The sequence below is a fragment of the Mercenaria mercenaria genome, chromosome 6, assembly GCF_021730395.1.
Source record: "Mercenaria mercenaria strain notata chromosome 6, MADL_Memer_1, whole genome shotgun sequence".
Classification (NCBI taxonomy): domain Eukaryota; kingdom Metazoa; phylum Mollusca; class Bivalvia; order Venerida; family Veneridae; genus Mercenaria; species Mercenaria mercenaria.
In genome coordinates this window covers 26,738,774-26,766,479 of record NC_069366.1, presented here as the reverse complement: position 1 = coordinate 26,766,479, position 27,706 = coordinate 26,738,774, and the positions used below count along the sequence as shown (strand labels likewise).

Sequence of the window (27,706 nt, the reverse complement as noted above, 5' to 3'; positions counted from 1 at the left end):
TACATACAGTCTGCATATGCAATCTTGTGCGTGCCTAATCTACCAAACCCTTACACACAATTTAATGAAACTTCACAAAAGCGATCAGTACCAACCCTAGTTGTGCATGGTGCATGTTACATTCTTTTAGATAAATATTCTGCATAGTTATGGGACTTTGTTTTTTGTTACTATACTGTATACATACAGTCTATATACATACAGTCCACATAATTATGCAATCTTGTGTGCGTCAGATTGCAATGTACTGTGTCAGTGCATGCGGGGGGTACATTCATCACCTTTAGTGATAGTTCTAGTTCTGGCATTGTGTTGTGAGGTGTCTTTTCTGGCATTATGTTTTCAGACATGTTATTCTGGCATGTTGCTTTGAGACTTCAAGCCCAATCAAGTGCCTTATTCTGGCGTTGTATTGTGAGATTGTGGCATGGATGCCTTATTCTGGGAAGGTGTTGTGAGACTGAAGCCCTGATGCCATATTCTGCCATTTTTTGTGAGACTGAAACCCGCATACCTTATTTTGGCACTTTGTTGTGAGTTTCTTTTTCTGGCATTATGTTTTCAGACATGTTATTCTAGCATGTTGCTGTGAGACTTCAGGCCCAGTTTAGTGCCTTTTTCTGGCATTGGGCTGTGAGACTTCACAGGCCCAGTTTCAGTGCCAGGCAGTATAATTGCAGAGCATTGAACAATTTTCTTAGCATTTGCTGTAAAACCAATGTTCTGTTAGAAAAAAATTTATGACATACTCGCTGAAATATATAATTATAAGGGGAAGATAAATGAACAAGTTGGTCTCGTTAGATATGACGTATTTCGTGTAGCGTACAGATACTTACAAACATTAGCAAGTTTACAGTAATGTCAATTAACATTGATACATTGTCCATACCTTCTAATTAGGCTAATGGAAAAATTAATTAGCAAATTGTATGTTTTCCACAGAGACAATGGTGTACTGCTTTAGACAGGAACATGTGTATACTGTACTACAAACATCCAGGAAGTATGACTGTTATGTTATCAGTACAGATATGATGATTTTGTTTGACAAGTTACAGATAAATGATAAAGGGATGATATTGTCTACTCATGATGATGTTCATGATAATTTTAAGGTATAGGTCCAGGTTTCGGAGAAAAAAGTTCGAACGTCATCAAATCATAGAAAGAAAGCATTGTTTTACATGAAAATTTAACAGCGTATAAAACATTTATATTATTCTACAAAAACATTGTCAATTTACTGATATATGTATTGAATTCTGGAAAGGGACTGCATGAAGGGGCCACACTTCTGGACAGTTCAGCGCCTTTAAAAACTCACCATTTTTTAAAAGCTGTTACATGTCTTCGTTTTGATGCATTTGCAACATCGTGCGAGAGTTTAAACTTTACATAACTAGGTAAAACATCGTTTTTGACAATTGTTTACATTTATTTCCTTACAAATGGCATTCTTATTTAAAGGGGGACAACTCATTTAGAATATTTTAAGTATCCAACTCTGTGGGACAGAACAGTAAAACATGTATTGGACAGATAAGTGGTGTGTCAAGATGCTGTTCATTTACTAAAAAAAATCTATTTTTTTGTGATATACTGCTAAACTTTAAGACATGTTTTGAATTTGAACAAGAATTTGAGTAAGAAACTTATTGATAATGCCATCAGTGTACTCTGTGTCAAATCCTGTTACAGTACTTGCTTGATTACAGCACAATTATCTAACCGGTATTAGAAACCTAATGATGTAATGAACATCTAATCCCAATAACACTATTACTTGTTTTTACTTTAAAGCTTAGTGACATATATTTACCTTCCTTTCACACTATAAACTTGCCTTAATTTTAGTATATCATCCCCATTGAATCTGCCTTTATTTTAGCATTATTATAATCGTCCCTATTGAATTTGCCTTTAATCATCCCCATTGCCCCCAAATTAACCTCTTAAACATTATCTCCCCTTATATAGTCTGCCTCTTAAAGGTTATCTCCCCTGATATAGTCTGCCTCTTAAACATTATCTCCCCTTATATAGTCTGCTTCTTAAAAGTTATCTCCCCTTATATAGTCTGCTGTAATCAGGCTAACCAGTTAAACTTGTGCAACATCTATAAATTTTAAGGATTATAAAATTGAATGATTAGGTGTAAAAAAAAATTGCTTGTTTCCGGTATCCCGACCTACCCTAAATTTTTGGCCCGATCCTAAATGTTTTTATGGCCTTGGAGAATATTTTTTTTCAACTTTTTAGCAAAAAGTTGCAAAACTGCACTTTGATGCTTTAAACATGGCCAGTGATGTTAGAAATCAACTTACTGATGCTCTGAAAGCATAACCACCTTATTTGTATTCATTTTTAGCTCATCTGATTTTTTGAAAAAAAATGATGAGTTATTGTCATCACTTGATGGGCATCGGCGTTGCCTGGTTAAGTTTTATGTTTAGGTCAACTTTTCTCCTAAACTATCAAAGCTATTGCTTTGAAACTTGCAACGCTTGTTCACCATCAGAAGCGGACTCTGTACAACAAGAAACATAACTCCATCTTGCTTTTTGCAAGAATTATGGCCCCTTTTGGACTTAGAAAATCAGATTTCTTGGTTAAGATTTATGTTTAGGTCAACTTTTCTCCTAAACTGTCAAAGCTATTGCTTTGAAACTTGCAACGCTTGTTCACCATCAGAAGCTGACTCTGTACAACAAGAAACCTTACTCCATCTTGCTTTTGCAAGAATTATGGCCCCTTTTGGACTTAGAAAATCAGATTTCTTGGTTAAGTTTTATGTTTAAGTCAGCTTTTCTCATAAACTATCAAAGCTATTGCTTTCAAACTTGCAACACTTGTTCACCATTCAAAGTGGACTCTGTACAGCAAGAAACATAACTCCATCCTGCTTTTTGTAAGAATTATGGCCCCTTTTGGACTTTGAAAATATCAGATTTCTTGGTTAAGTTTTATGTTAAGGTCAACTTTTCTCTTTAACGGTCAAATCTATTGCTATAAAACTTGAAGCAGTCATTTGCTGTTAAAAGCTTACTCTGCACAACAAGTACCATAACTCTACATTGCTTTTTGCAAAAATTATGGCCCTTTTTGGATAAGAAAATCATGGTAGGACGATATACAGAGAAAAAAAAATCAGATGAGCGTCTGCACCTGCAAGGTGATGCTCTTGTTTGACACAAAAATAATTTCCGAAAAATCTCCCTTAATAAAAAAAAAATCACCCCCCCCCCCCCCCCCCCCCCCCCCCACAAAAAAAAATGTTTTTCCGACATACCTACCTTAATTTTTTTGAGCATGTTACCGGAAACAAAGAATTTTTTTTAAGCCTTATATGGTACTCCACCATTGTTAAATATGGCTTGAAAGTTGAGCCGTGTTGTTATTGTATAGTTATCAGCGGACTTCTTGAGGAAAATGAAATCTGTCATTTTCAGATATTATTGTATCTCTATTTTCTTCAAGACTCAGACTATCTAGGTGGCATTATTACATTATTAAGACAGAATGCTGCAAAATTTCAAGATAAATACAGGATAAATATAAATATTTATGGACTGTACAGAAACAGAATTTGAGATGCTTCAGAGTTTGCTTGCAACATGTGGAAGTCTTCTCATGCAAAATATCAATATGGAAATGGATGAGGAGACAGGGCTAGACATGATCAAGATTCGTTTAGGCAGTAACATCATATAAGTTGTTATATTTATGTGTTTTGCTACCAAGTTTGATATTTAATGAGTTGGACATGGTAACTCTTACAAATAACATGAACTTTTATTGATATCGGATAGGTCAGCAGTGTTCCTAGTGTAAGTTAAGAGTGTTAGGTTAATACTACATAAAGATAGAGTATAAATCTTGACAAGTTGATGGATTTTTCCTGGTATTATATTAAACCAACACACTATATACAAGGGTAGATTTTCTTCACATGATATTATACCAGTGCTGTCAAGGTACGACAAGTGGATGGATTTTTCCTCACTTGACATTATACCAGTGCTGTCAAGGTATGACAAATGGATGGATTTTTCCTCACATCACATTAGACCAGTGCTATCAAGGATCTACAGAATGATATAGTTGATGTGAACTGCAAATGTGAAATATGTAGATGATGGATTTTATGATGTCTATACAAGCAGACAAATCTTTACTAGGGGAAATATTGCAGAACAATTTAGTAATGATGTAATGAACCAGTGTCAGAAACATGTGACAGATGTAGGAGGATTTCCAGAAACAATTCATTTCCAGCAGGGATATCTTCCACATTGTTATGCTACCTGGATATATCCACAGTGACATGTTTACAGACACTTAGAAGACTTCCAGAAGCCAAGACATAGAAGGAATATTTCAGTTAAATATTGAATGATAATTTCCAGTGATAGGAATTATTTCCAGTTATATTTTCTCCATTATTTCCAGTGAAATATTAAGTGTTATTATATTTCAATAGTTATTACAATTACATCTATCATTTGTAGAAGGAACACTTTTATATCAAGGAGAGTAATTTTGCAGGAACGTTGCCAGCATTTTAAATAGAGAGATATTGATCAAGGCATTAAAACCATGATCTTCAGCAATAGCGTAGACCTGCTTTTGATTTGTTTGAATTAGTACTGATGGAAAAACAAACTCTATTTTCCTCAAACTTTTAATTCAACGATATCCGGAAATGAAATATTTACTTTTGTGTAAAAGAATGATAACACCGGGCCGACACAGGTGGACCTCGATTTCTATTGTGTAATGACAAGGTATATTTTTCGACAAAAAGTGAATTATCAGAATACATGTTGTCAGTTTCCAAACAAATTATCAGACAAGTTTCCAGGTAACTTTTAGTTTTACTAGCATCAATAAAATTTGACTGTTGTAGAAAAACAGCAACAATAACAAAATTTCATAGAAAGAGAATGGATGCCAGAGGGACACAACTGCTAAGATTGATGTGTTAAATTTAATACCGGCCGAGTATAGTAGCATAGAAGAAGGAGAAACAAAAAAAGAGTTTGTTTTTGGATGTTCTTGTATAATCACAGACCTATAATGGAGAAACGCCAAGATCTGCTCTGACTGCTGATAAGCATACTGGCTGGCTGATCTCAAGAATGGGGAATGTGCATAGTTAGTACTTTGTTGCTCTTTAATTCAAATTTTATAGAAGTCTTCATGTACTTCGATTGTTTGTTGCATTGTTCAGATTTTTGTTATCTCAGAATCTGAAATTTAAGGATAAACTCAGTCTTGCTTAAGATCTATAAAAAACATTGTAAAATTTAAAAAAAAAGATGATCTTAAAATTGATTTAAACATATTTTATTAGTCTATATACAGCTATATGTAACATGAAAAAAATATTGTACACAACAAAAATGAATAGGATTTAGGTGAAAGCAAACTAATGCTTATTGAAGCTTTTTCCAGAAAAAATACACTCAAGTTACACTTCATGTAAAGATTTCCCATACAAATAATTAAGATGTGAATTCATGAAAATTGAAAATAGGTGAGCCCATGTCCTACAGACACATTCTAGCGTGTTATGTTAAATGAATCTGTGTATTAAAGAAATTGCTTGCCAAAAAGATGCAAATTTGAACCCATGACCCATTCTTTGCAATAAATATCATTCATATAATATTTCATATTTGTTGTTCAACAAGGAAACTTTGTTTGTTTTGTACTCCTTCAAATTTGATTACAGGGGTTGTTGTACTTTAGTATGTCCCAGATTGTTTTATGGCTATTTTATGAAGATTGTTTCCTTTGTTCATGTGGCATGGTAGATCATCAAAGGTTCACGAGGTCCCGACAAACATTTGTCAGGTGTCAGGGTGGATAAGCTGTTTAGCATGTTCGGTCATTCACACAGAATATAACATCCATTTATAACCAGCTCAGCCTTGCTTTCACCCATATGGTTTGGTATTGGCGAGGGTAAATGCAAACATACACAAGTTTAAGGTTCCAAAAACTTGTGTGACGTTTGTCTTGAAAGAAAATATTTCTGGTCCATTTATCAAGGGATTTGAAAATAATTTGACACAAATGTTAACCATATTGAGAAGATGCGTCGCACTTATGACCCGGGTCTCTCAGGTAAAGGTCAAGGTCACAAAATGATTCATACCTAAACTATTCTGGCATATTTTACGCAGACAACTGTAGCATTCTTGGGCATGCTTCGGGGGCATTTGTCACCAATAATGACAGCGTTTGTTTCAAATATTTATACTGATTAGTATAGCCAACAATATAACTGAATCCATTGTTTTTATTACCTCCCTTTATGGTTCTAACCGTTAGTTCATGTGTAGTATTGAAAGCAGTGCCTATCTTACCATGTAGTAATGCATAGCATCAATTCTGACAGCTGCTTTATTTGTTTTTAACTTAAAATTAAAAGCCTTTTGGAACTTTCACATGAATGTACATTTTATGGTCAAGTAAGTGTAATCATATATTTCTTTTATGCATGTACATTTTTCATCTCGACAACAAGATCTGAAAGATATAAGTTTGATTAAATCTACGTACAAGTATACAAGCACAGCCATATATAGTAATTGGTGTCGTACTTTGCTTAATGGACCTTTGATCTGGGGGTCTAGAGTTAATTTAAAACCCTAGACCATAATTGATCTCTTTGTTTCGCTGCTGATTTTGATGAAAAATATTGATTGTAGCTGTTTAGTAATTGCATCAGGAGATGGACGTGTAAAATGGAAATTATAACATTTAGAATATAAATAGTAAATTGTTCAGTTGCCTCCTGTTTCTGGATTTCTGTGTTCTGTGTAAGTAGCTTACAACTACCTCACTTGTGGAGGATTAAGGACTCTTAATAATGTTTAACTTTTCATTGAAAATAAGAACATCATACTTGCCGGTGAAGTGTCAAGGGTTAGTATGGGCAAGGCATTCAATAAGTGTTTGATTACATACTGTCAGAAATTAATTCTTACAATTATATTTTTAAATTTTTGTGTGATGCAAACTCTGTTGAATATAGCCCAGTTATATAGCACATTTAAGTATGGACAGGTGATTTATAAAAATTAACCTCTACCCTGCTAAATTTCTAAAATGGATTTGTCCATCATTCAGTTTGGGCAATACCATTTATTATTTGAAGGGGTGTTCACTGAAAATTTACTGACTGAATAGCAAATGTGCAGACCATGATCAGCCTGCATGGACGTGCAGGCTGATCATGGTCTGCACTGGTTGCAAAGGCAAACTTGCTGCCAGCAGGCTAAGGGTTAAAGGAGTTGAGTAATCATTAATTTTGTTTTGCTTGTGATTCAAGGGCCTGTTTGCATTAACATTGGTTTTCTGTGCTGATTTTTAGCTCGACTATACGAAGTATGGAGAGCTGTCCTACTCGACCCAGCGTCGGCGTCCTTCCACGTCCTCACCTTGGTTAAAGTTTTGATGCACTTTCTCTTTATCTCTGTAATTACTTGATGGATTTTTTTCAAACTTAAAATAAATATTCCTCATCATCACCTATATCATATGACACAAGGTCCATAACTCTGGTACCAATATTTAATGAATTTTCCCACTTTTACTTAGAATTTCAGGTTAAAGTTTTGATGCACTTTCACTCTGTCTCAGTTATTACTAAATGGATTTTATTTAAACATAAATAGTTGTTCCACCTTATCACCCATATCATATGACACAAGGTTCATAACTCTTGCACCAATTGTTCATGAATTATACCCCCTTTTACTTAGAATTTAAGGTAAATTTTGATGCATTTTCACTATATCTTAGTTATTACTAGATGGGTTTGATTCAGACTTTAAGTACCGTAGTTGTTCAACATCATCACCTACATCATATGACACAAGGTGCATAACTCTTGCATCAATATTTTATGAATTATGCCACCTTTTTGCTTAGAATTATACTGATTTATTGTGTTTTGATACACTTTATCTTTATCTCTCTTATTTCTTAATATTTTTGTCACAGACTCATGCTATTGTGCAATATCTTCATCCACCATTGGAGTCATTAAACAATCCAGCTTCCTCAGATGTGCCCAGTTTCACTATCCAGCATCGAAATAGTCGAGCGTGCTGTCTCCTGTGACAGCTCTTGTTGTAATACTTATTTCCCATGACAAAACTAGTGGCCGTCTTGTGGGTCAAAATTTTACATATCTAATAGAGATAATTTACAATTGCAGCAATAAAAGTAAATGCAGAAGGAAATTTGTCATAATCCTTCACACATGAAAATATATACATAGCAACAATAATACAACAAAAGATTTTTTATCAGTATTAAAACAGATTTTCATGACACAGAGAAATTTTTGTCTAATTTCATGTCAGGAATGACCCCTGGCAGCCAAGGGAGATAATGTGTGCTATGTGAAAACTTCTATTTTAGCAAAGAAATACAGATATTATGTAGGTACTAAAATGAAAGAAATAAATGTAAATAAAAAAAAACTCATTTTAATTCAGACAGCCATAGCAGGATATTTGTTTAAGGGCATTTGTTTATACAAAGGGAAGTAATTGAAGTAGTAAGTTTGGAAGCACTATTTACATTGTATCTGTTACTACTGTGAATAGGCTTGAAATTTTGGACTTTAAAATAAAAACGCTAGGTATCATCCTGTCCCCCTGTGATCCCCATTTTTTTCTGATTTAGTTTATTTAGGTTCTAGTGAAGATAAAGTACGGTATGTAAGTGGACATGATTCGTGGACTCAGACCATTGAGTCATGTGACCACAGCCAAAATTCCTTTTTCACTTGGACTCGAATTTTTGATCTCCATGTTCTTCATTTTATAATATATTGCTTTTGTATACATTAAATAGTCCAAAATGAAATATGAATTGTAATTTTGAAATATAGATTAAATGTCCATTGTTCAAATATAGACAAGATTGTAGATATTGGTTATATAGGTATTTAATTATTGATCATATTTTGGTTAAAATATTGCACTGATTCCTTACAGAGCAGAACTGTTACTGTCTGTATATATATATGGAGAGGAGTTCCAAAGGATTTCTTATAGAGGAATTAATTGAATGGTAACTTTTTGCAATCGGTCTGTCTCTATCAAAATTAAATATTTAAGTATGTGAAAAACTTTCTTGTATACAAGTTTAAGTTGGAGGGAAACTCTTCTGTTTTTAGGTAGAGGGGTGTTACATTCATTTGAGTTTTGTAGAGTTTGAATTGGTAACAGTCATGTTCTCAAAGAGGAAATGAGCATAGTGTTCCTAATTCGCTCAAAATCGGCAAACTTTAAACACATATACAATGAAATGACTCAGTTGTGTTCTGTAAAGAGTGAAATTACACTGTGAAGTTACTTTTTTGAAGAAATAAATGATTTTTACTTTCAGAGAACATTGATTTTAAATACAACACCGGAGAGTCTATGACATTCATTCATATAGCGGCTTAATTCAATACAACATTTACATTTTTTCGTAATTTGCCAAAACTTAATGATGAAGATTCTTTAAATAGATTATTTTATGCTTTTCAGAATTACAAAATACTTAATGTATGATTTAAAAGATTTCTATCAGTGGATTTAGTTTAAACCTATTTATTTCAAAATCAACACCACGTCAAACTTTTACAAGTATATATATAATATACAAATACGAAAGGGATTAGAACGTAAGAAAACTTGTATAGTTCCTCTCCCTGGATTTAGGGTATAATATTATTACCACATTTCAAAAAGGTATGTTCAAACTTAAACAGTGAAACTTCTAAAAAGCTCAAAATGCAGTGCAACCGTGATGTACTTACTTTTCAGACTTTGTGACAGTTCAGCTAAAACTATGCCTAATATTCATATTTGAGCCACGCCATGAGAAAACCAACATAGTGGGTTTGCGACCAGCATGGATCCAGACCAGCCTGCGCATCCGCGCAGTCTGGTCAGGATCCATCCTGTTCGCTAACAATTTTTCCAATTCCATGCAATAGGCTGTAAAAGCAAACAGCATGGATCCTGATCAGACTGCGCAGATGCGCAGGCTGGTCTGGATCCATGCTGGTCGCAAACCCACTATGTTGGTTTTCCCATGGCACAGCTCATATATTCATGCATAACCCATATATATATATCTATGGTACAATCAGTAGGTTTATTGTGCTGTGGTTATTCTACTGCTGAAAAAAATTGAATAATTGATACAGATAATGTTCATATAACACCAGTCTGGTGCTGTATCAATACAGCCATCGCCAATATCCTAAGTAAAGGGTTGAAAGTTTTATACATGTATACATGTAAGCACCTTCTTTAAATTTAATTAAAAGTTCTTAAACAATTACCTTTTGATATATAATTTTTTATTTTTAGCTCACCTGTCTCATAGTGATAAGGTGAGCTTTTGTGATCACCCTTCGTCTGTCATTTGTACGTGCGTGCGTCCGTCCGTCCGTCCGTCCATCAACAATTTCTTGTCTGCACGATAGTGGTTTCATTTATGATTTTATTTTAATCAAACTTGCACACAACTTCTATCACCATAAGATCTCAGTTCCTTTCTTGAACTGGCCAAATCCCATTGTGGGTACCAGAGTTATGGCCGCTGAAAGGGCCAAAATCAGCTATTTTGACCTTGTCTGCACAATAACATTTTTATTTATGATTTGATTTTTACCAAACTGGCACACAACTTGTATCACCATAAGATCTTGGTTCCTTTCTTAAACTGTCCAGATTCCAGTATGGGTTCCAGTGTTATGGCCCCTGAATGGACCAGAATTAGCTATTTTGCCCTTGTCTGCACAATAGCAGCTTCATTTATGATTTGATTTTAACCAAACTTGCACACAACTTGTATCACCACAAGATCTTGGTTCCTTTCTTAAACTGGCCAGGTTCCATCATGGATTCCAGAGTTATGGCCCCTTAAATGTCCAAAATTGGCTATTTTGGCTTTTGCAGCCATATAGAGACTTCATTTATGGTTTTATTTGATACAAACTTCCAAAATATCTTCAACAACAATAAATCTTGGATTCCATGACAAATCAGATCCAATCGTGGTTTCCAGAGATATTTTATATCTGATTACCTCCCTGATTGTAATCAAAATGGATTTATATCAGTAAGTACCAACAGGACTTATTTGGAATTTCATTATTGTCATTAGTTGGACCGAGCCAATCAGGGTAGATAACTATGGACTGATTTTATGTCAAATTACCTCCCTTTATTTCAAATTAAAATGGGTATATCTCCGTAACTAATGAAGATACTGATCTGAAATTTCATTTATGTCAACAGATTTATTTGGCAGATCCTTCTTTTGTTAACTTACAATAATTTTCTTTTGAATTACTTCCCTTTTACGTTACTATAAATAGTCTATTTTTAGTAACTTTTTTATTATTGGCCGTAGGGAAAAACCGAGACCACTTTTCTGTGGTACAACATGGATGGTACCTCCAATTTTTAGGTGTATTTTGACATATCTGTACCTTGTAAGAATTTTGTTTTTCTTTTTGGTTAAATTTCTTTCCTTTGTTGTTCCTGTCCTTTGGACTTAGATATTTTTTCTGAGGACCTTCTTGTCCTCAAGTGCAATGATAACAGGTGAGCGATATAGGGCCATCATGGCCCTCTTGTATGTATATTGACACATTTTGTTCAAAGACTCAGCAAATAAGTAATTACTGGTAGTTAAAACGTCTGTTACAGTTAGCTTAACAAATCTTGTGACACAACAAAAATGTTATAATAATAATATCTTTACAATGAGTGCAGATATAGTTTTGAACTTTGGCATACATTTAGAAAATTATGTTAATTACAGTCGGGTTGAAATGTTTTTAAAATCACAAATTGGAATGATATAATTGTGATCATTTTACATTCTCCGCCCATTTTTAGCTTGACTATTCAAAGAATAGTAAAGCTATTCTTAACTCACCCTGGGGTTGGCGTCGGCGTCACACCATGGTTAAAGTTTTGCATGCAAGTGCATATGTTAAAGGCATATAGCTTTGAAACTTACTCTTTCTTTTTCTAGGTCACTAAACCTCACTAGGTCAAGTCCCATAACTCTGACATGTATTTAAGGCAGAATCTGACAAGCAAATACCAATATTTAAGGCAGAATCTGATGAGCCAGACAGAATCTGACAAGCAATCACCAATATTTTAGGCAGAATCTAAAAACCAAAACTTTATTTGAAATGTAGTCTGACTAGCAAACACCTGTCTTTCAGATATAATCTGACTAGCAACTAACACCTATGTTTAAGATATAGCCTGGCTAGCAAACAACTGTATTTGAAAACTATATAAAAACACACCAAAGTGTATTTGAAATATTCTAAGTCTGACCTAGCAAACACCTACATACAAGGCAGGAGTCTGCCTAGCAATCACCTATATATATAAGAGACAGAGTCTGACTAGCAAAATGTAACACCTATATTTAAGGAAAAATCTCATTAGCAAACATCTAGGGCATTATTTCTTTTATTTCTAGATAGACAAATCTCTTTTGAATAATTAACTTCTCCAGGGCAACAGCATCAGTACATTCCCAATGGTAGGGTGAGTGTTTAATTTATGTAAATGTAAACACTTTGTCTGAAAGCTATTAAAGGTTGCAAGTCCTCCTGGGTAAATGAAAATATTAAAGCATGAAAGCAAAATATGAGCCGCGCCATGGGAAAACCAACATAGTGGCTTTGCGACCAGCATGGATCCAGACCAGCCTGCGCATCTGCGCAGTCTGGTCAGGATCCATGCTATTTGCTTTCAAAGCCTATTGGAATTAGAGAAACTGTTAGCGAACAGCATGGATCCTGACAGGACTGCGCGGATGCGCAGGCTGGTCTGGATCCATGCTGGTCGCAAAGCCACTATGTTGGTTTTCCCATGGCCCAGCTCATATGTCGATTTACCAATAATTATATAAAACAGGCTTTCACCTGTGTTTCATGAACTATTGGCATCTGATTTGTTACTGCTATTATATTGCCACTGGATCAGTGTCATTTCTATAAGCATCTGTTGTGTATGATTTATAGTGTAATTTTGATATCAGTTTTGTTAGTAGTAGAAGTGGAGTCTTAGAGAACTAATTGGTACATAAAAACCATGAGGTTTTTCACTTATTTGTAATGTATATACTTGTAAATAAAAAGGGAAATGCCACATTTCTTGGATTGAGTAGGAAGGGATGCAGTGCTGTTCAGAATTGATGTATTAATCGTTGAGTATAACATCATGTGTTTGCATGTCAACTCTTTTGGAAATATGGAAGTACAAGAGGTATACATTATTTTATAGGGGTTCATTATTTTATTTAAGGTAACCGGGACCTATTGATGAATGGCAATTTCCAAGTGCACAGAAATTACCGATTGTCATTACAGGTCCGCTACCTTAACAAGAACAGTTGGAATGAGTACAAGTAGGGTAGTGGAATGAAAATAGTTCCATCTTTCGTTTTAAGAATAACCACAGGAAAAATAACACTTCAGTAGTATGCTGGTACCTGTGTGATGAGCAGGGTAGTGGTATCATTAATGTTGTAAGGAGAAATAAGGAAAGAAACTACATCACGCGAAAGATAATGTCTGAAAGATGTCATCTGCAACAAGATACAGTATAATTTTCATGACAATTATCATTTAAGGATACTTTAACTGGAATTTTTTTTATTTTATTAATTTTGTCTTGTTCTTATCTTTTCAGACTTGAGTGTTAAAAGTCATAGCCATCACTCGACTACAATGGAAGAGGAGCTGACATGTCCAGTATGTCTAGAACTGTATGCTGACCCCCTCCTCCTGCCTTGCTCTCACAGCATCTGTAAAAAATGCCTACAGGATATTGTTGACAACAGATACAAGTCTGGAAAAGATGGTAGTACATTGATAAATTATACTTGTATCAGTTAGAGTAGGGCTTATAGCGAATTGCTTCTCCTCAGTTGAAAAATATTACAGATAGAAGTTAACAGTTATAATGACACTGCAGGTAAACCATGATACAATAAACAGAAAGCGTAGGGGCCACTCAAATAATGAGGTTATTCTCGTGAATCCCTACTCTTTCTATTAGTTAGTCTTCATTTAAAGCAACTCATCTACAAAGTTTAACCCTTAGCCTGCTGCAGGCGAATTTAACAGCCTATGCAAACAGCTTGGAACCAGATCAGACGCCGATTAAATCGGCGTCTGATCAGGTTCCAAGCTGTTTGCTACTCTGACAATATTTCTTCCAATTTTGGAGCAAATTGAATGAACTTTACAATTTTAGCAGACGACATTTCCAGCAGACGACAATTTATCTAGCATGCTAAAGGTTAAGCGAAACATTTTTTCTCTTAAAAATCCATATAATGTGGATCAGCAGTATAAACTTATTGGCATAATACTTGTGCAAGGTATCCTAATAAATAACCAAATATATTGTGCAGTTTTAGGGAGTAAACTGTCACAAAACTTTTGGAATAATGGAAAATACCAACACCCTTGTCTTTTTAACAATATTAACATTTGTCATATGCATTTTATGCCAAACTTGTTGAAAAAGAACTTGTTGTAAAATTTAATCCCAACTATGGGAGAGTAGGTTTAAAAAATCTTACTTTGGGCCTGGTTAGATTGGAGTATTTTAATTCTTGCCAACCTAGCAGGAATAGACAAGATTATTTGCATAGGTGATCAATCTTATATTTCCTCTAGGGAAAAGGCAAGCCACATGTGCGCATATTGACTTCATTTGATGCCATATTATGACAGTTTATAACATCTTGAAACTATTGCAATTATATCAACAGTAAGCAAGAAAAATGTTCTAACGTGACTGCCCGAGTAAGACAGGTGTTTTCCAACCCTCGGGACTGTGGGGGGGAAAAGACTCGGTTTTCCACTCATTGCTGGCCCTTGGGTTTGGGAAAACCCTGTCTTACACGTGCAGTCACATAAGATCCTGATAATGTCAAGGTGTGTGTTAAATGAGCTTAAGGTAATGGACACATAATGAATATTGGCAGTTTCATGCAATTGCAATTTTGCGGTAACGAAGATCAGTATTCTCAGTCTGGTTGATCAATTGAGCTACATTAGCAGTCGATAAATGCCTTAGCAGCATTTGGAGAATACCTACCTTATGTAAGATAAATTGCCGATATTCATTATGGGTCCATTACCTTAAATTCAAAAAATGGAACCAACATTTATTCAAAAATACAGGCTGGTGCATGGTAAATAATCAAGCTTGGCCATTTTGTATGTTTTAAATTGTACAGATTATCACATAGTTATAGGCTACATAATTATGTGCACATGTTCTGCAGCGGAAAGGAGCACAATATTATTCCGCTGAAAAGCGAGTACATATTTCTTGATGCAAAGATAATATCCTTTTAATTACATATATATCTACACGTATAAATGTATTATAATATATATAAATATTATAAATTTGTTCAATAGCCTGAATAAAATTGACAATACTGAACTAAATAAAAGAATTAATGCAACGATACAAATTTAATTACGTCATGCACCCGATATGAAATTCAGTATATAGAAAAATATTGACGTTTCCCGTTCTATTGTAACTTAAAGGGGAATAGAAATGCGTATGTAATAGTGATAGATTCTTATTGATTATCCTGTGATACATTATTTCATATAAATTGAAATTTCGCTGCCAAGGTGACTTTTTGTGACGCAAGTTATGATGTACATCTCTGTCATTCACATGCGCCTTTAACAGTTAAAATCTAATTGTTTAGATAGGATTAATACAATATTGTTAAAATAGCAAATATTTTCAGTGTACAAACTTTAATGTAGTATTGATATAATTTCACAGTTGTAAATATTTGAACTGTCTGATGTTTAAGGTTAATACAAACAAACAATACAGATAGTTGGTCAGACAATTACAACTTCCGATATTTGTTCAAGGACACACGTACACCATGATTGTTAAATCTATAAGAAAATGTGCAAGAACATAAAGTCTAAAAATTGAAGCAAAAATTGAAATTGCATCCATGGCAGTCTGCCTGTTCAGTCCCATGTCATCTAAGTGTCCACATTTATACAGATTGTTTTATCATTTGATTCACTAAACATGTAACATTGTGCTTCATGAAAGCCTAACTGATTATGCAAAATGCAGATGTGAGTTATTACTCTTCAAATATGAAAAAATTCTCTTCAAATATAAAAAAATTGCAGGAATTTTTATTGTGACACTTTCTTGAGTTGGTTTTATTTAATGACTCTGTAATTAAGGAAAATTTCAAAACTACCTGTTTACAAAGTTTTACATTATTACATGAAATGCTTGCTCTCATGTACATCTAGGTCTCCTTGGCTGAGTGGTTAAGGTCACTGACTATGAATAATGTGCCCCTAACTGATGCAGGTTTGAACCTTCATTTGGAGTGTAGAATTCTTTGTGTGAGGAAAGCATTATGCTAGCTTGCTTGTGGAAGGTGGTGGTTCTACCCAGGTTCCCACCCATGCCTGGAAGAAAGCTCGGAGGGGCACCTGGGCTCTTCCCCTGCCATCAGAAGCTGGAAAAGTCACCATATGACCTAAATTATGTCGATTAAGGTCTAAAATGAACCAAAATAAAACCCTGCTGACTGACAGCTGTGTAAGGGTTGAAAAATTTCAAAGCTATTCATATGTTCCTTGTAAATTGTAAGAAATGTCTTATTGTGTCTTTTTTCAGGGCTAGACTGTCCATCATGTCGGAAATCTCATCCAGTCAGCAGAACTAAAGTTGGAAAACTTCCTCGAAATTTAGCGCTTGAAAATATTGTGTTTCGATATCAGGAGATACAGAGTCAGAATATGACAAGGTCGCGTAAAAGTCTCGACCTCACGTTAGATTTTCCATCACCTAGCTCACCTAGTCAGTGTGCAAGCCCTCTTTCACCTGAGGTTGAAAACATTGTTTTCAGTGAAGATGTATTAGAAATGTGTGGCCTTTGTGAGGAAAACTCAGGTAAAAAAGCGTCATGGTACTGTGAACAGTGCTGCGTTGCATATTGTCAATCATGCCTAGACAATTTTCATCCAAAACGTGGACCTCTAGCGCATCACAAACTGAGAAAACCGGTTAAAGACAGTTCTTCGGGAAAACAGGCATTTTGTTGTGATCACGAGGCGGAGGTTGCAGCAATTTTCTGTGATAAGTGCCAACTTTTGGTTTGTCATTTGTGTGTATGTGAGGGCGTGGGAAAACATTCACAACACAAAATCCTATCACTGGATACAGCATTAGTTCAAACCAAGGTAGGTTATGTGTATGACTGTAAGCACATGATAAAAAAATAAATACTGACAAACATAAAAATTAATGATCTTTTGAATATCATTAAATTCATATTTGGATTTTAGGTACATTAACTTGTCCAAGCATATGAATTTTGTTACCTATAACTTTTTGATGTACTTATATATAGTAATAGATGGTTATCAGATGTGAAGACCACCCTATAATTTTTTTTCTCAATTTCTGAACCCCATGCTTTTACAGCAGGAATTGTTAATATGCCTGCTAAATTTCTTTAATGGACTGGTCCATCATTCAATTTGGGCAGTACCATTTATCATTTGAAGGGGTGTTTACTGAAAACTTACTGACTGAATAGCGAACAGTGCAGACCATGATCACACTGCACGGATGTGCAGGCTGATCTTGGTCTGCACTGGTCGCAAAGGCGACAGCGCCAAGGTAAACACCTTCCTAATTATGACTTAAAACTTTTCTCAGTTAAAAACCTCTTGATTATTTTATTAAAATGTATATGTATTCTCAGTTATAAAAAAACCTCTGTGATTATTTTAATTAAAAGGGGTTCCCATGTCCAATAGGTTAAGGATGCTGACTTTGAATCAATTGCCCGTCACTGATGTCGGTTTGAGCCTCACTCAGGGTGTTGAATTCTTCATGTGAGGAAACCATCGACCTGGCTTGTGCAAGATTGAGAGTTCTACCAAGGTGGCTGCCCATGCCTGGAACAATACCTGATGCGGCACCTGGGGTCTTCCCCCACCATCAAATGCCTCATTGAAATGAACATCTTAAGATCCTAAAAATGATACTTAAACATAAACAAGCATAGTCACAATTTTATAATCAACTGAATACTTTCCAGATATTTTTCTATCAAAAAAAGCTTTTAGTTAATGGAATATCTGAGTTTATGCTCTGAAATAAGCTAAGTTGAAACATCCAGCTACAATCAGAGAGCCATTTGGGGTAAATCAGAATAACACATACTTCCATTAATTTCTAATTTTCTTATAATATAGTTGTTAGGAATGTATCTGGCCATCAGATAAAAATGCTTTTCACACACTTGTGTTAAAAGGGAGTAAGTAAGTAATGACTCTGAAAGTTAACATTTTGCACACAGAACCAGTAAGACCTGTAATCATATATTTCAAATTTTGGTTATTACTGAGAAAATTGCAAAAACAAATTTGAGATTAATATTGAAAGAGAGCAGTTTGACAGACCATATAAATTATTGTGAAAGTATGGTTATTAAGTTGATATTATATGTTTGTTACATGTACATGTCAATTGATTATAGGAGACAGTATCACATACCAAGGAGAGGCTGGAAAACATGGTGGCCACTCTGTCAGACCAAAGTGCTAAAATGGCAGAAATCTCCGAGGATATTGAGGTATTATTAAACTTCTATATTATTTTCTGTATTGGTGAAAGGTTCTTAATACACTTTGTTACATGATTCCATATATAAATCGACAGTCAGTAGTTCGCGCTATTGACCTGTCAAATAAATTTGCAGGGGTAAAGTTAAAATTAAAGAAATGTAACTCTGAATTTTATTTTTGATGTCATGTATTAAAACACTGAATGACTTACTAGTTACAGTCAGAGCTATTTACCATTTGTCCTTTGGACTGCAAGGGGATTAGTTTTGACTATTGAATGGCAAAATTTTTAGTAAGTGTAAAATGTACACTGAAAAATAGGTATATACAGAAGAGGTAGCAGAATTCAGGCGACACAATTTGAGATAAACATGAAATTGTATCTCGCGAGTAATGTAGAGTTTTGGTAAATTGTAAATTATAAATTACTGACATAGTTTGTCAATCTTCTATAAGTAAAGGACTTCACTGACTTGGGTTCTGAAAGAAAAAATGTAAATGTACACTTGTAAAATCTTTCTAGGGTGTAGGGATTTTAAATGTTATCTGGATGTTAATTTCTGTTTCTGTATCAAAGGACTCCTGTACCACTGTGTCTCCCAGAAATGAACTACTAATCTAGGCCTCATCATACACTTAACTTTTGTGATTTCAAATAAATATCCCGTAGTAAAAATATCCCATTAAGTGTATCTCCACAATCCATGTAAGATAGCCATTTTGTTCAGAACCACAAAATTTCATCACACGTAAATAAAACGATTTCAAAATACATTTATATATTCTTTTACCTATTGTTTCAGAGTATACATGCACAAGCTAGTCAAAAAATTGATCTGCAATATCAGAGACTGATAGATGACATCACATCCAGTCTACGTCAACATCGTCATGCCACACTTCACCGTTTGTCTGAGAGCAAGTCAAAAATACTAGCTAAACTAAGAACACAGATTGAGGAAAATAGGTGAGAATATATTCTTTAAACTGATACACTTGATTAATATTCAAGTAATACAAACTAGGTAATAAATTTCAGAAGTTGTAAACTGAACAGACTGATTTTTTTTTAACTTTTAGGGAAAGGGGTTAGTATCTCTACCTTAAAATTTTATGCGAAATCATGACATATTATTCATTCATTGAATATCTGCTAGCGTAAAGGGTTAATTGTATCTCTGAAGAGGAAAATCTTGATATTCTAGAGGGGCTGTAGGCTATATTCCAAGATATTTCACATTAAGAATCAGTGTAATGTCTTGAAAAAGGTTTTATGTGTCAGTAAAACAAATTAAATACTATACTAATTGTTCATCCCACCATCATATATATTATACTTCAATAAGTATGCCATGGGCCAAAACATATGTTAATACTGAATACTTGGTTTTACAGACAACAGTTGAAGACTATGGAAAACCTGATGGAGTCCTGTAAGAAGCTCCTGGATGAGGATCATACCAAGGGTTTACTAATGAGAGCCTCAGATGTGGCACCACTGGTACAGAAACAAGAGGCAGTGTCAGACAGGTATTTAGCTAGTACTGGATTTGGCTAAATGAAATTAATAAAACTTAAGGGAGTTTTCTCTTCTTCTTCATAACTTCTGACAAAAACTTGAAACTTAGACCTCGACAGATTTAAAAAAGTGGTTTATTGTCGTCTTTACCTAGAACCTGTTGAAAGTAGTGACTGTAATTATGTTATTTGACAGTTGCCAAAATGTTAAGTGACAAGCACATATTTAAGAATTTTCCAGCTTTGTAGGTATGGGTTATAATCACAAAGTCATGAAAACACTGAATTATTTACTTATTGTAAAGAAATTTTCTATAATTAGGCTAGCTACGGTACATAGGAGGGCTGCTCTGTTTAAGCCAATTAAGAATTAAAGACATCATTTTATGATTGGTTTAGAGTTTATTCATTATATTGTTGAGAATAATCTATTTAGCATTTAGTCTGTGATTTTTAGCCCACCATCATCAGATGGTGGGCTATTCAAATCACTCTGCGTCCGTGGTCCGTCGTCCTTCCGTCCGTCCGTCCGTCATTCCGTCCGTCCGTCCTTCCGTTAACAATTTCTCGTTATCGCATCTCCTCAGAAACTACCAAGGGGATTTTGACCAAACTTTGTCAGAATGATGTATTGGTACCCTAGTTGTGTCCCGCTGAAAATCAGACTGGTTCAACAATTTTTGAATGAGTTATAGCCCTTTGTTTATTTCTATAATTTACATAGATTATATAGGGAAAAACTTTGAAAATCTTCTTGTCCAAAAACCCAAGACCCAGGCTTTGATTTTTGGGTAGAACATCATCTAGGGGTCCTCTCCCAAGATGATTCAAAGTTTTCCCCCGGTCTAATAGGCCCCCCCGGGGGGCACTGGTTTATTGGACTTATATGGGAAAAAAAACTTTGAAAACCCTTGTTAAAAACCCGGGACCTAGGCTTTGTATTTTTTAGGGACTCATTTAGTGATTTTCCTAAGATTTTTAAAATTACCCCCTGGTCAAATAGGGCCCGCCCCGGGGGGTCACAGGGTTTACATAACTTATATAGGGAAAATTTAAAAATTTCTTGCCCAAAACCCACAAAGACTAGGCTTTGGGATTTGAATGTAGCATCATCTAGTGGTTCCCAAACCCAATTTGTTTAAAATTACCCCCTAGGTCAATATGGCCCCGCCCTGGGGGTCACATTGGGTTTATATAGACTTTTAAAGGGAAAAGCTTTTTTAAAATCTTTTTGTCAATAACCTACAAAATCGATTTGACCCCATTATGGGGTTTTTAGTGGCAAAATGAACCTTGCAAAATTTACCTTTATTTTGACCTAGTGACCTACTTCACTTCTGTAGCACAGCCTTCAATTTGGACCAATCATATTTTGTGCACTGAAAAACCTTGACCCTTTACATTGACCATGCCTCTTCCCATTTTTGAAGGGAAGGCCCAAATTTGACCCCATGCATATTTTCGTGTTCTGAATGAAATTTTACCTTTTATTTTTGACCTAGTGAACACTTTCCCCATTTCTCAGCTACAGCCGTCAAATTTGGGCCTTAGGCATAGTTTTGTGTACCCAAAAAACCCTTGCCTTTACATTGACCTAGTACCTACTTTTACATTTTTGAAGGTACAGGCTTCAAAATTGGACCACATGCATAGTTTTTTGGTTTTTAGAAATAAAAAATTTTACCTTTATTTGACCTATTCCTACTTTCACATTTTTCCGGGCTACAGCCTTCAAATTTTGACAACTTGCTAGTTTTGTGTCCGAAAAGAACTTTGCCCTTAAAATTACCAGTGACCTACTTTCACATTTCTGTACTACGGTTTCAAAATTTTGACCACACGGGGTTTGTACCGGAACAAAAATTTGACCTTTACATTGCCTAGTGCCTACTTTCACATTTTTTTAAGTTACAGGGTTTTAAAATTTGGGCTACATGCAAAAAATTTGTTCTGAAGTGTAATTTTACCTTTTTGGCCTAGTGACCAACTTTCACATTTCCAAGTACGCCTCAAATTTGGACCCCCTTGCATAGTTTTGTGTCCGAAAAAACCTTTGACCTTAAATTGCCATGACCTACTTCAAATTTCCAAAAACAGCCTGCAACTTGGCCAGCATATTTTGGGACCAAGAATTTGTCCTTGAAATTGATCTAGTGCCACTTTTACATTTCCAAGCTACACTTTCGAATTTGGGCCACAGCACAGTGTTGGGGAGGGAAAAGAAAATTTACCTTAACTATTTATTAAGACTTTAAATTTGGGGAAAACCCAAAAAAGGCACATTTGGGGGGCCCAAGACACTCGTATCTCTTTTCTTTTTTTAAATTCAATTCCTGGGTTCATACATTTGCTTATTCCTAGGGTTCAAACAATAAACAGGTTTTCCAGGAGTTATGTCAACAAAGTTGCCAACAGGACATAAGAAGCGGGGGGTTGGGGGAGTTTAAAACTTCCTCCCTGTCCTTCTTAAATATGCAGGGATGGAAATAGTGTTTGTTTCTAGGTATTTGACTGGCCATGAAAAACCAACATAGTGGGTTTGCGACCCGCTACCAGACCAGCCTCCTCCCGCATCTGGTCAGGATCCTGCTGTTCGCTTTTTAAAACCTACTCAATTAGAGAAACCATTTGGGAAAACAGGATCCTGACCAGACCCGCCAGATCCAGGGTGGGCTGGATCCATGCTGGTCGCAAACCCATTACGTTGGTTTTCTCATGGCACGGCTCATTTATTATACATGTTTATTAACACTACCTCAAAACAAAGGACACAGATGTAAAACTTGTATCAAAAGCTTGATTTATTCTTTCTGTTAACCCTTTTCATGATAGACACGATTGATTCTTTCTTTGCGATCAGTATAGAATGATCAGAATGCATGGAAGATCTGTACTGTTTGCCATTCAGTCCGTACCTTTTTAGTAAGCACCCCTTCTAAGAGTTAACGGTACTGTCCAAATTGAAAAATGGACAGGTTCATTATAGAAATTTAGCATGTTAAGGGTTAAAACATATATGCAGTTTTTTTACCTGTTTTGTATGACCACCTGTAAACAAAGACCAGTTCATTTTCCATTTTGCAAGCATGGGCTTCAAGGATACAGTTAATTATAATTAAGATTAATAGATATTTTTCGTTATAATCAGATGTGTTACTCTTATTCTTAAAACTCAGTTGTATTGATTGGCACAAAATATTTCTATGAAATGAATTTGGTATCTTTCTTAAAATAAATACTGACAGAATGTTTCCACGGCAACAGTTATTCAACTCAACTATTCAGAATTGTATGAATCTTGAGAAAAAGAAAACTTAAACATCTGATTTGAGCCACACCATGAGAAAACCAACATAGTGGCTTTGCGACCAGCATGGATCCAGACCAGCCTGCGCATCCGCGGAGTCTGGTCAGGATCCATGCTGTTCGTTAACAGTTTCTCTAATTGCAATAGGCTTTGAAAGCAAACAGTATGGATACTGACCAGACTGCGCAGATGCACAGGCTGGTCTGGATCCATGCTGGTCGCAAAGCCACTATGTTGGTTTTCTCATGGCACGCCTCGGCATATTCAGTTTTACATACTGAACAAGATACAGTGTCATTGTCACATATAATTTCATGAGTTGTCAAAGCTGTTATTTGTGGGGGTTTCAGGGATTTCCTAATGCCATTTTCTGTGTATTTTGTCTTTGAAATTTCCAGTTTTCACCTCTCTTTAATATAATTGTTTTTGACAAAACCACAAAATGAAATGGCCACATAGTTTAATGATTTTGCAGTGTTTCACTATTGTTGTGTCATTAAGATCAATTATTATGATTTTGTAATTTAGATTGTAGTATTAACCCGTATCATGGTGGACACGATTGAATCTGCCTTTGCGACCAGTGTAGGTCTTGATCAGCCTGCACATCTGTGCAGTCTGATCAAGATCTGCACTGTTCGCTATTCAGTCAGTATCTTTTTAGTAAGCACCCCTTTTAACAGCTAATGGTACTGTCCAAATTGAAAGACAGACAAGTTCATTTTAGAAATTTAGCAGGGTAAGGGTTAATGAATTATTAATCCTGAAATGATATTTCATTACAGCTGACGAGGCTGAACAGTGTCAGAGCATTATTCCAGTGATAAAATCACCTGCCTCACCGGGAAAAGATGCTCCAAGGGTCGGCAACAAGTGCTTAACTACATGGGGCTTCAACTCTTCAAGTTTTACAGCTGAACCGCTTAGCTTTAATGCCATGTGGTCAGTGACAGTGGAAAAGAATGCAAGTCAGATGGGAGATTTGAAAAATGGATATATATTTGGAGTTGGAATCTCTTTCGATAAACTAAGCTTAAAGGATCAAGTTGGATTGAACAGTTTATCCCATGGTATAGTTTGCACTGGTGGGAATCTTGTGTATTCACACAATGGTAAAATAGAACAACTAATGCCATTGGATGGTTTACCTCTATCTGTGACAATCTACTGCACAATAGACCAATCAGAGGGAATTTTACTTGCATATACAATCACAGATGCATCATGGGGTGACACACTACATGGGAAGAAAATTCTAGTTGACCAGTTTTCTAGGAAAGAAGTATTTCCTGTTTTTACTGTCAGCCAAAGGGTGAAGATGCAATTTCCAACTTATGTTTAAGTGCAATGTCTTGTTTTTTTTCACTGATAGTCAAAAATGTTCTTGCTAAGTCATGAGATTATAACTGTTCTTGTTTTCCTGTTAGAATCGGTGTCTTACCTCGTTAATTATTAAGTGTTTATGGGGTGAAATACCTAAGAATGTTTCGAATATGGCATCAAAAAAATGGGGACATTCTCCGCCAATTTTGGATAACTCATTTTAATTCACCGCAACAGTCTATGTCAGTTTTGAATGAATATGGTTTATCTACATGTAAAGGGAGACAACTTATTTAAACTGTAAGGCAAGAAATAAACACAGAAATGAGGGAGTCAGTGCTTCATGTTTTTCACAGTAATTATTATGTTAGTTATTATTATTTATGTACTAGTTAGGGCAATACAGAGTCTGAAATTAGCTGTGACAACATTTAGATATCATTTTACCACAGATTTTTTTCCAGAAATAATTTTTTTAGTTTCCATTGTCTGAAATGTGGTTAACAAATTATTTTCAGATGAACTATCATGGCTTTTAATTCGAAAATTAGCCTTTTTACTTCTATTTAAATGGTCATATATTGATAATAAACACATTAATTATCTTTCTGCTGTTTAAATATCTCTGCAGAGAACCAAGGAAGTTCCGTTAATCTTACAATTTATATTAATTTTCTGATTTTCAAAAAAAGGTACAAAAAGGTGTAACATAGAGTCGTGCTTGTTGGACTTGTATTTTGAATTGAAAATGGCATTTCTTTAAGATAAAAAGTTTAGGGATTTTTTTGTCAGTTTGAGAAATATCTATTGAAAAAAAGTTTGTATCTGCCATTTACGAACTTGTAAAATGGTATATTATATGCTGTTAGATACAAAAATTATATGGTAAAAAACAAGGTGATAAGTAGCAGATATGACCTTTCATTATTATAAATGGTTGTGCAAAAGACATATGAGCCGTGCCATGAGAAAACCAACATAGTGGCTTTGCGACCAGCATGGATCCAGATCAGCCTGCGCGTTCGCGCAGTCTGGTCAGGATCCATGCTGTTCGCTAACAGTTTCTCTAATTGCAATAGGCTTTGAAAGCGAACAGCATGGATCCTGACCAGTCTGCGTGGACGCAAACCACTATGTTGGTTTTCTCATGACATGGCTCATATTTCAAAGTTCCTTAATAACTTCAGCTCAATAAATATATCGATGCCTTAGAAATATAAGGCTGTAAGTGCTATATAATTTCTTCAGACTTACAGCCTTACATTTCAAAACAGTCTATATGATAGTTGGTACATTTAGTATTTAAAAGCATTAGGTATGAGGTTTCAAAATGGAGAGGAACATTTAAGTGAGAAATTTGTAAAACAAAATTAGCAGGGTTTTTTTCTTCAGTTTTCTACAGTTTTTCACTTGCACTCTACTATTTCTGGGAGGTCAGCATGCATATGCTATAATTGGTTTAGTAAGACTATTACATTTAAAGAAACTATCACTCCAGATCAAGACAAAAACTTTTCTTATTCTACATAGTTCCACAGATTTAGATATGTTATTGAGTTTGTGTAACATATTCGTGTAACATACTGTAAAATCATTTAATTTCATGGGCATGAAATTTCGTGGTTTTGTTCAAAATGGCAATTTCCTGGGGATATGAATTCGTGGCTTTCAACTTTTGAACATAAAAAGAATGGGAATTTTATTTGTTCGTTGGGATTAAATTTTGTGGATTGACTCAACCACGAAATCCACGAAAATTAGTCCCCCACGAATATTAATGATTTCGCAGTAATGAAATTGGTATAGTAATATAATTAAAACAGACAATCTGCTACATGATTGTACTAGTAATGGTATTAGAAACAGGTTCCGTGGAATTTACATGTTAATCTCTTTTACTGTATAACATTATGTCACATGATATCTAAGATGGCATTCTGCCTTGACTGTTTTTGAACTGCCAAATTCTTGTTTCTGTCAGATACTGTAAAGTGGGGAATTTTTGCACTGATTTTTTTAACTATATTCTGTAACCATTTGTAATCACCAATAGGTAAAAACTTGCAGAAGTTATTCTTGTTATAAAATGCCCTATATTGTCACTAGTTGGTCATATAGTGTGATTACTATACAACACAAATCAGTAAAAGTATATATCATAACAAACTTTTATCCTTGCAGATATATCTGGTTTACAGTATTCATTTGTGCTATATTTATACTTGTTCTTTTTTCATTTGGCCTGTATGCATTTTTGTGAATAAATATGTACAAAGTTGAAGACACATTTTCTTTATGATTTATAAGACAGAATCAAGTCCTATATTTATACAAGCTCCTAAATTACATTTCCTTTATGCGAGTACTAAGGAGTTGTTTTCCTTTTTAGCTCGACTATACGAAGTATGGAGAGCTATCCTACACGACTCATCGTCAGAGTCATTCCGCGTCCGCATTTTGGTTAAAGTTTGATGCACTTTCCGTCTTTCTTTTTATCTTTGTTATTACTTGATGGATTTCATTCAATCTTAAAATAGTTGTTCTTCATCATCACCCACATCATATGGCATAAGGGTCATAACTCTGGCACCATTTTTAGCTCATCTGATTTTTTGAAAAAAAATGATGAGTTATTGTCATCACTTGAGCGGTTGTCGGCGTCGGCGTCGGCGTTGCCTGGTTAAGTTTTATGTTTAGGTCAGCTTTTCTCCTAAACTATCAAAGCTATTGCTTTGAAACTTGGAATACTTGTTCACCATCATAAGCTGACCCTGTATAGCAAGAAACATAACTCCATCTTGCTTTTTGCAAGATTTATGGCCCCTTTTGTACTTAGAAAA

The 27,706-nt window shown here is 35.0% G+C and overlaps 1 protein-coding gene across 1 annotated transcript; it reads left to right on the top strand.

Annotated features, from left to right (window-relative positions):
- The first annotated feature begins 3,336 nt into the window (after nt 1-3,336).
- On the top strand, nt 3,337-27,147 carry LOC123549343 (probable E3 ubiquitin-protein ligase MID2). The gene is made up of 7 exons (XM_053546724.1): nt 3,337-5,157; nt 13,752-13,922; nt 16,758-17,323; nt 18,631-18,726; nt 19,522-19,685; nt 20,114-20,248; nt 24,324-27,147. Exons 1-7 carry the CDS (start codon nt 5,142-5,144, stop codon nt 24,883-24,885), a joined length of 1,710 nt encoding a protein of 569 aa, XP_053402699.1. The 5' UTR covers nt 3,337-5,141; the 3' UTR covers nt 24,886-27,147.
- The last annotated feature ends 559 nt before the right edge of the window (nt 27,148-27,706 follow it).